The 10,340-nt window shown below is 43.5% G+C and overlaps 1 protein-coding gene across 1 annotated transcript; it reads right to left on the bottom strand.

Moving 5' to 3' along the window:
* Nucleotides 1–723: 723 nt before the first annotated feature.
* On the bottom strand, nt 724–9,814 carry btr01 (bloodthirsty-related gene family, member 1). Its single transcript, XM_080759112.1, has 11 exons — nt 9,591–9,814; nt 8,241–8,647; nt 7,305–7,485; nt 6,303–6,398; nt 6,114–6,203; nt 5,125–5,268; nt 4,283–4,430; nt 3,100–3,144; nt 2,782–2,808; nt 2,048–2,223; nt 724–1,206 (listed from the first exon to the last, which is right to left on the bottom strand). The coding sequence occupies exons 1-11, from the start codon at nt 9,792–9,794 to the stop codon at nt 838–840; spliced, it is 1,887 nt and encodes a 628-aa protein (XP_080615238.1). The 5' UTR covers nt 9,795–9,814; the 3' UTR covers nt 724–837.
* Between the last annotated feature and the right edge of the window lie 526 nt (nt 9,815–10,340).

Here is a 10,340-nt window from a genome sequence, read left to right as displayed (position 1 = left end):
AAAATCCAGACTATGAATGAGCCTTTACTATCCCAGATTTGACCATCAGGCGACTTCACTGTTTCACTGCTTCTACCGTGGTTCTACTTCTGGGGGCTTGAGTCAGTCATCTATGACATCTATGACATATCCAAATTTGGGCAGGTTTCAGCCCAATCTGATACATTAGTATGAAGCATATTGGAGGGCATACAGTACTGAGGTTAATACTTTAATCACTGTCTTTCATAGAAGTCTACAATAGTCGTCTATCTGTAACATGACTGAAAGGTCCATTTGTTCTTAAAGCTGCATACCGTAAGTTTCATGGATTCGATCTGATCTCCGTGGGGTTGGGAGACCAAACTTCTACTGCTCTTCCAAGAGGGATTGTGGTGTAATAGAATATTATGTAATATTACTTGTATGTACCAGTATTATTATATTGTTATTTTATATGTATTAGTGAGTATGTGTATGGAACAGTCACAGGACATGTGGGCTAGCTTATACAGGCCCAGGGCTAATGTATGCCAGAGGGCCTGCCAGACAGGTGTAGGGAAGCTACACATGTCTACAGGTGTAGGGAAGCTACACATGTCTACAGGTGTAGGGAAGCTACACATGTCTACAGGTGTAGGGAAGCTACACATGTCTACAGGTGTAGGGAAGCTACACATGTCTACAGGTGTAGGGAAGCTACACATGTCTACAGGTGTAGGGAAGCTACACATGTCTACAGGTGTAGGGAAGCTACACATGTCTACAGGTGTAGGGAAGCTACACATGTCTACAGGTGTAGGGAAGCAAACTAGGGCGGACGCGGTTGAAATGCACAGCTTTAATCCGTGCATTCGTTTACTCTGGCACTGCGATAGGACAGATGATGAGTGGAGCGTCGTTCTTCCCAGACTTATTGTTACAGGGGCTGAAGAACGGGTGGATGGTGTCGCCGAAAGTGTCCATGAACGTGTAGATCAGGACCTTGGCGTCCACATTGTAGAAGGACACCAGCCCCTTGTCACAGTCCACGTAGATGCCGATACGGGAGGGCCTCAGGCTGAGCGACAGGGTGGTGGAGGGCTCCGTACGGAAGGCGTAGTCGTTCCGGTCCCGCAGGCTGAGGAACCAGTAGCCGTTGGCGGGACTTACAGTGATCTTGCCCTTGCGATTGACAGACCGACTCGCCACTCCGAGGTCCCAGTCGGTCTTCCCGCCAACCTCCACCTGGAGCAGAATGATTACATTTACGGTCATATGACGTATATGCACACATTTCTTCGGTGGTGGAAAGTAACTAAGGAACATGCACTCAAGTATTGTGTACACATTTGAGGTATTTAAAATGTACGTTGCTGGAGTAATTCCAATTTTCAATACTACTTCAATACTTCTACTTTAGTTACTAGTTACTTTGTAGATTCGGATTACCATATATTAATACCACTTCAGCCCTATTTAAACTTTGGCTATTTGACGCATTGTGAGCTTGTATCTGCTATTTTCATACATTTTAGACTTATACATAATGTTAAATGCATAATGAGTACTTTTACTTTTGGTACTTTAAGTATATTTTGATTACCAGACTTGTAACACAGTGTTTCTACATTGCAGCATTGACATTTTACACATTTTTTTTAAAATGTGAATACCTTTTCTACTGTATGTTGTTATTACAATTATTGGAAAACTTTAGTTACTAGTTGATTTACTTTATTTACAGTAGGCTACACCACTGATTGTACAATCAGTATATATGCATGTAGAATGGAATCTATAACTGTTTGGGGAAGCGTACTGCCTACCTCCCAGTAATGTCTTCCAGAGCTGAAGCCCTGTAGAATGGGCTCTATAACTGTTTGGGGAAGCGTACTGCCTACCTCCCAGTAATGTCTTCCAGAGCTGAAGCCCTGTAGAATGGGCTCTATAACTGTTTGGGGAAGCGTACTGCCTACCTCCCAGTAATGTCTTCCAGAGCTGAAGCCTGTTTGGGGAAGCGTACTACCTTACCTCCCAGTAATGTCTTCCAGAGCTGAAGCCTGTTTGGGGAAGTGTACTACCTTACCTCCCAGTAATGTCTTCCAGAGCTGAAGCCCTCGCGGCCGAGAACACACACCACCCGGTCGAAACGCTCCGGGTTCTCTGGCAGTGCCTGAGTACGGTCACCGCAGTACACGTGTTTACCATCCAGAGAGATTATAAGACGTGGATGGGACGTGTTGGGGTCTAAAGTGATGTCAGCTGAGAGAGGGAGAGAGAGAGAGAGAGAGAGAGAGAGAGAGATTTCATAGTTAAATTGATCATCGGCAGATAACTGAGACATAGGGCTGTATTTTGCGTGTCTTAAGTACCAGGTCTTATTCCCTAACTTGAGTAAACTAAAGACCTGGAGGCGTGGTCAATGCTCTTTGGCCACTCAGAATAGCCAAATGGCATTGATCATGCCTCCAGGTCTTTAGTTTACTCAAGTTAGGGAATAAGACCTGGTACTTAAGACACGCAAAATACAGCCCAATGACTGAATGTCACAAACGCACATGGAACTCCATAAACAAATGCAATCCAACATTCATTCCGCACCTCAACCAAGTGATGTGCGTATTCTATTAGTTGTTGTAGCATTTCTATTGATATCATGTTCATCGTTTATGGCAAATGCTGGGAATATTTTATCTGTGGTTCTGGTATATACGACTGGATTGAATACATGTATTACATTTTGGGTCTGATATGTTGGATATTTATGTTTGATAATATCATAATATAACAATTTAGTTTAGAACTGAATTGAACGTTTACCTGCATAGTCTTGAACCCTCCTAACCTCTGCAGAGGAGAGAGAAAGATGGAAAGGGTTGAAGTTAAAGATGACTAAATTCAATCCATTCCAATCCGCTTTATTCATAGAGCACATTTAAGACAACAGCGTTGAACGTAAGTCCTAATATACACTCAGTAGACAAATATAACATTAAGAGTAAAACAATAAACATGGGTCGAAACAGAGGGTGCAACACAGAGACACATTGCCTAATGGAAACAGCAACTCTCTGAATCATCCAGTGAAAGTGAAATTAAACACTAGGCAATCAAATCTATTGGTCAGTGAGAACTTACTTGGATTGGACCTGGTTACTGATTGTTCCGATGGGGACTTGCGACCTGTTCGTAGGAAGGACGTGGTATTGTTATTGTTGTCATAATGCTTTTGCTTTTCTTTTTCCTTTATTGCACTGTAAAGCACTTTGAGCTGAAAAGGTGCTATACAAATAAAGCTTATTGTTATTCTATGACCACTTAAAGCTCCAATCTGTAACTTCCATGTTGTACTCGTGATTATCAGACCTTGGCCCCTCCTGTGAGTGCCAAAACTCCGACCTTTTGAGCTAATAGACACATGGCAGCCATGTTGGCATTTTGCATTGTAAAAGCTGGGTGGCCACGGGGTGGCATTTCATTAACTTAATGGCAAGATGGCTGCTGTGTGTGTGTGTGTGTGTGTGTGTGTGTGTGTGTGTGTGTGTGTGTGAATAATATGGTCTATGCTCATTGGTATGGAGAATGCCTGCTTAGTACTGATGGGAGACATTTAATTTTGACCTTGAGGCAGTACTACTTGTCAACCACCAGTAGGTGTCCTACCTGATCACAGGATCTAAATGCCTCACTGGAAGAGTAGGGAGACCTCCAGCCACTGCTAGTGATGGAGATTAGGGTCATATTTGCCCAAATTTGCTGACCTCAGCACTTTTGTGATGACGGCTATGGCTGTTTATAGCCCAAGGATTGTTTTTCGTGCAAATCTAATGCTTGCAATGGATTTTTTGCCATAAATAGCAGATATACAAGCTCATAGCTTGTAGATCTGCAAAAAAAATAAATCGTGAAAATGTGGCACAAATCTTTGAATATAGAGCAAACGTTTTTAACTCAAATCTTTGCTTCTGGGGGGATCTCTGGAACAACATATTTTCAGATGGGGGTTTGCGGCCAAATACATCTAATTCTGGGGCTCCTTGACATCAAATAGTTTGAGAACCACTGATATAGAAACTGTCAGGATTTAGAAGATATTTTGTAGAATCTGGTTTCAGTCCTCCTAAATGGGTTAAACAATATGAAATATGAATATGAATGTCTTTGAATGTGGGAATGTGGGATCTCTAACCAAGTCCGAAATTCAGAAATCAGACATTTTCAAAAATAGAGAAAAACAAGCTCGCAACATAGAAAATTCTGAAAACTGTGTAAAATCTTTGGAAATTGGCTGTCTCGCTGCCCTGCAGGTGTGTGGACTTACAGATCTCTGGCAGTTTCCTCAGATCCTCCTGAAATCGCTCCATCATCTGCGTAACAGATCTGAGAACCATTCCTGAGGTCAGCTCTGACATCACATGGGTGTCCGACCAATCCTTGGTCAGCAGACGGCTGGAGAGCGCAGGGAAAGTCTGCAGGGAGCGATTGGAGACAAGAGATAGTTTGAAGAAAACGTAAAGTCACCACCACCAGTTAGTTACCGTAGATCATCTATTGTTGCTATTGTCCTATAATACCCTGCCCAGACTGTCCTCCTGGCGAGGGCTCCTCACCGGCAGGTCCGCCAGTAGGATACAACAGCAGTGACAAGACAACACACATACATGTGTGTAGGGAGAGGAATCAATTGGCATAATGACTAAATTGGGGAGAGCCAAAGAAAATGACCTGTTAAACCTGGGAACGCATCTGGGTCATTTTAGATTGTATCGTTAGCTAATACAAAATGCCAGATATACTGTATACTTAAGCTCACAGTGCGTCACTTAATGCAGCACTGCTGCAAGCTTGTACACCTGCTATTTCTGATCTTCAAAGTGTGAGAACTACCGATTTTAGAAGGCAAGCCGCATTCATAGAATCGGCCTCAGGCCTTAATGGGAAGACGGCTTTCTTAGGAAGGACATACCGCATTACAGCATGAATCTGCCCCACGGGCAAATTTCTACAGCAGTTCTTCAGCAGGCTTTTCGTCTGGTGGTGAGACGAAATGAAGCTGAACTCGTCATAGCTTACAATTTTCAATTTAGGCATTTAGCAGACGCTCTCAATCCAGAGCGATTTGCAGTAAGCATGCAAGAACAAAAGCATGGTCACCATGGTTACCTTGAGGAAGAGGACGTAGTCTTCAGACTGAGCGAGCTGTCCCAGTGCAGTGCTCCTCTTCCTCAGGTCATCCAGCTCCTTCTGCAGCTCTCTGAGCAGACTCTGGGCTCTGTGCTCTGCCGAACGCCTTGCCATCTCGATCACCTGCAGGTGACAAACACATTACTCATATCGTTTGTTTTCACATGGTCGCTGTCGAGCAATCCTTGTATCTTCATATGCCCCCATAAATAAATGTGCTATTTTATACACAGTCATAATATGTGTGTGGTCAACCAAAAGTAGTAAAAATAGCTGATCTACAAGCTCACAACACATTGCATGGTGACATGTTGAGATAAGATTAAGATAAGCAACAAAAGTACAGTTGAGCTTGTACATCTTTGTTCCCTTACCATTTGAAAATAAAAATAAATAAAAATGAGAAATGTCCCTATAATTTCTTGCCCCAAATCTGGACACCAGTTTGAAATGTTAAGTTTGTCTGTGGGTTTTAACTATAATAACTACATCCATTGGAAGTTGGAGGTGTCCAGTCTACCTGTTCTACCTCTTCTATTAAGAATGTTATATCCTGTGTTCAGATCAGAGAGCTCAACACTATACATGTCGGCACTAGATAGGACATGAATGTTATGGATTGTATCTTTAAAAAGCAAGGCTTTTGCACACCTACAGGCGACAGGTGCGTAGGAGAGGATACAGTGCCCAAAAATGGAAAAGGAACAAACATCCGCACACTGTCTTCAAATGCAGTGACCAACTTTTATTCAGGGAAACAGCAACATTTCGGCCTATGCGGCCTTCATCAGGCTATCTTTATGTATGATAGCCTGATGAAGGCCGCATAGGCCAAAACGTAACTTTAACTTTATCTTTATCTTTAACTCGACTCGACTTTTTTGTTTTGTTTATCGGGGAGAACACAAAAAACAATGTATCAAGACTTGTACTCTTGCAGAGTAGATATTTATTCATGAGCTGCTTACCTCCAACACTTCAGACTGGCAGCGTTCCACGCTGGTGACGAGTTGTGAAAACACACGGACACTGCCATTTGTCTCTCTCTCCGCACACGCCTGGGTCCAAACAGAAAACGGCGGGTGGTTCAGTAAAGTGTTTTAGTTAACAAACCAGGTGAGCCATTCCAATAGTTGGTGATGGTGATCCCAGTTTACCTGTATGTGCTGCAGAGAAGTCTGTATCTCCTCCACTTTACCCTCTCGCTCTGAAATCAGATCCCTCAGCTCCACCTCCGTGATACCTAACTGGGACTGCAGGAAAAGATGAAACAATAATGTTTTTCATAGCCTATCAAAATAGTATTTATTTACAACCCATATAAACAGGGAAGATTCATATTTCTGTCTGTTCTGGCCTTTCTCTGTATTCCTACAATTCCCATGGTGCATTTCATTGATCCCGGGACTCCCTGATTCATGTTTTTTTAAGTTGAGATCATTATTTTGCGAACAAGGACAACATCACGTCTGCCAACGTTACTAGCATTGTCACATTCACGTAAACCTTTTAGCTATGTTTCAGAGACACAGACGGTTGCTCAGTGTTACGGCATCGAATAGAATGCAAGCAATGCTATTTTCTCTTTAAAATCCTTTGCCAGGCAGCAGTGGCAGAACTTGTTCTATTCCGTCCTTGCATGGTGGACAAGCCAGGTTCATAAAAGCACTATGCTGTTGCATTATGGTGCTAAATTACCCATTCAAGCTTGACATTAAATCACTTTGCACACATGCCCGCAACTGTGGCTCTTACAAGCCTTAGTACATTCATCATCATGAAAATATGTAGGCTACAGAATATAAATGAACTTAAGTTAATTTCATACATTGATGACTGCCTGGCTGCAAAGCACAAATCGTGCATGACAGTGTGCATGCAAGCGCGCACACATGCACACACTCACGTCACGTGCACACACACACACACACACACACACACACACACACACACACACACACACACACACACACACACACACACACACACACACACAAACCTAAGTCCCACCAGAGACCCGATTCAATCAGTCTCTACAACTACACTACATTGCATGTGATGGGGCCCCCATGACATGCCAGGGGCCCACGCACGCAGTCGACCCTCTGGGAGTCGCCCCCCCCTCAGCTCCGCCCTGAATCTCTGCCCCCCTGACATACCTTCTTGATGTGCCATTCTCTCTTGGCGGGGATAGAACTGTGCCCTCTGTGCTCGGCTGTCTCCAGACACACGCTGCACACACACGTCTGGTCTGTACGACAGAAGAACTCCAGTCCCCTCTGGTGCACGGGACACAGGGGGAGGTGGAGGGAGGCGTCCGAGGGGCCGCTCAACGAGTACCTTGGATAGTGGCCAATAGTATTGTGTAAATTAGATGTTTTATTTATTTCAAGGACACAGTTTGGAATGCATATTAAGCAACAGACCCCCATTTTATATTATCTTTTATCTCTGGTACTACAGAGATCTACAGGTACAATGTAAAAGTGTCTGTATTCATTTAACTACATGTTATCTTGTTAATAGTGTTAATTTTAAGTGTTATATAATCACACAAAACGATATACAAATATAAGTGATTCTACGTGACTCCATGTGTATAATATACATTACAGTGCATTAGTGGTCCCCTCCTCCTGTTCCCCGTATACATTTCCTGCTACACCTCCACCTCTTCCTTGTTTATTTGCGTAAAACAAACCCTATACCCTATAGGGTATCCTGCCCTTTTAAAATGTTGTGAGGGAAGTGCCACCATGTGCAGCATCTGTAACCTCGCTAAAGTCAACCACACCAATGCAACTCATTGCAACTCAATGAGTTGCATTGGTGTGGTTGACCTTAAAACGGTTTTGTCAGAAGGGGTCCCTACTATACCGGTGTGGTTTGGGCTTGACTAACACAGTGAAACTCGGCAGTGGGTGTGATATCTCCCTCATCAAAACTGTCAGGAAATCCAGTGGAGCCACCTTTTTGTTTACCATTACTGGCAATGAGGTCTTGGCAATCTATTCAATTGTCAATTTTCTTTCTTAGTAAAATGCAATTTTCTTTCTTTGATGATAAATTAGGTGTTAGATCAAGCAGCTCAATACCTGCGAGGAGTTGGTGAGTAGGGTGGAGGGAGGTCCGTGTGCGTGTAGCTGTTTGTCCGATCGCGTGGAGACGGGGGTGGGACATCTACCACCTGGGTCTGTGTTTGGATGGGTGTGGACTGAGGACGGGAGAGGGTTGGAGGAGGCGGTGTCCTGTCGCCTGCAGGCCGCTGCAGGCGCGTCATCAACTCTGCAAACAGGCTCCCTGGCATCCCCCCTGCCATCCCCCCTGGCACCCCCCCGGGCCTGAGGGAGTGGTGATGTGGATGGTGAGCGCTAGAGTGACCTTCCTCCGCCTCCCTTCCACCTCCACCTCCAACCGACTCTCTGTTGACGGCCGGTCCTTCTGCTGTCATGTCGGCCAACTGTTTGAACTGCTCCGTGATCTCCTTCAAGGTCCTGTTGACCTGGAGGTGGTAGGGCGACCATATTATAAAAAATATATAAATAAAAAGCCCAAGCCGGACGATAATCTATAAAAACCGTCTATTTTCGCTACTTTTGGCATTTTTTTTGCCATTGTTTTTACATTATTGTGATGAAAACCAGGGCAATTTGGTATTGAATGTTGAAACTCCCCTTATTGACACTGGGTGAAAAAATGGGTGGGATATAGATTTAAGGAAAAAGTACTGTATTTTACTTTACTTGAGTATTTCCAATTTCCAAAACTTTTACTTCTATCCCATTACATCTCAGAGAGGAAAATATTGTACTTTCACTACATTTATTCTGAAACTTTAGTTATTGCTATTTTTTACATTCTGATTATTATTGCAAAACATACATTAACCACTTCAGCCCTACAGTATGTACATTTCGGCCATTTTATATCTACATGCTCACAATGCGTCACAATCACAATTACGCATTGTGAGCTTGGGTAGATCTGCTATTTTCAAAAGATTGTTATACTTTTAACTTGAAATGGGACATTCTGCATAATGAGTTTACTTTTGGTACGAGTGGCGCGCTACGAGCTATTTTAGAAAAATCGAAGAGCGACTGACATAGAAGACATTTTTTGAATCTGATCTCGGGTCAGAATGAAAACTGTCAGGATGTAGAAGACATTTTTAGAATCTGATCTCGGGTCAGAATGAAAACTGTCAGGATGTAGAAGACATTTTTAGAATCTGATCTCGGGTCAGAATGAAAACTGTCAGGATGTAGAAGACATTTTTAGAATCTGATCTCGGGTCAGAATGAAAACTGTCAGGATGTAGAAGACATTTTTAGAATCTGATCTCGGGTCAGAATGAAAACTGTCAGGATGTAGAAGACATTTTTAGAATCTGATCTCGGGTCAGAATGGGTTACAAACTTTTTCCAGTAGCAGCCAGTGCGTACCTGGAGGTCGGGGCGCTTGCGGAAGGCCTCCTTGCAGAGAGGACAGAGGCAGGGCTTGGTGCTGTTGATACCGTCCCAGTAGGAGGAGATGCAGGCCAGGCAGAAGCTGTGTCCGCACGGCGTGGACACCGGGTTGGTGAACACGTCCAGGCAGATGGAGCAGGTGAACTGGTCCTCGCTCAGGAAGGCTGCCGACAGGGCCATGACGTCACCACTTTACCAATGAGCTGTAAGAAAGAAACATTATCATTCCATTTATATATATATATTTTTTCCTGCCCTATTTCTATACTTTGTTGTGTGTCAGTGTCCTGCGAAAGCAGTAAAATAGCAGATCTACAAGCTCACAACATGAGTTGACAGCGAGTCAACGTCCTGCTACCAACCTTTTTGAGCGGTGCCAAACCGCTCCAATGTTTGACAATGTTTGTGTATGTCTCTATGTCTGTATATGTTTGTATGTTTGTAGCACGGCCTCAACAGCTGCAAAACCATTGGGTGACCAACCTTCAAGTGGCGCTGTCGAGCAGCCTAAAGGGCCATTCACACTGAGCACTGTCTTGAGTGAGTAATTTAAAATATATGTTTTTGTTTTTATGCACAATCACATAATAGTTCAACTCACTTGCCTCTGTCTCTCTTCTATCTCTGTCTATCACTCTATCTTCTAGGTAATCTTTCTGTTAAAGAGAGCTGGCTCTCATCACCCTCTCCGCCTGAACACTGGTCTACTCCTGTTTGCTAAGCAGT

This window comes from Protomyctophum bolini (genome assembly GCF_963924005.1).
Source record: "Protomyctophum bolini genome assembly, chromosome: 3".
NCBI lineage: Eukaryota > Metazoa > Chordata > Actinopteri > Myctophiformes > Myctophidae > Protomyctophum > Protomyctophum bolini.
Note: the sequence above shows the minus strand (reverse complement) of the source record. Positions and strands in the feature narration are given on the sequence as shown.

Excerpts from the sequence above, each read along its gene's own strand:
- btr01 (XM_080759112.1), bottom strand. The coding sequence starts at position 9,794 with ATGGCCCTGTCGGCAGCCTTCCTGAGCGAGGACCAGTTCACCTGCTCC. Across the intron at positions 5,269-6,113 it reads GCCAGTCTGAAGTGTTGGAG|GTGATCGAGATGGCAAGGCG; the intron begins GTAAGCAGCTCA and ends TGTCACCTGCAG. Across the intron at positions 4,431-5,124 it reads ACTACGTCCTCTTCCTCAAG|ACTTTCCCTGCGCTCTCCAG; the intron begins GTAACCATGGTG and ends CGCTCCCTGCAG.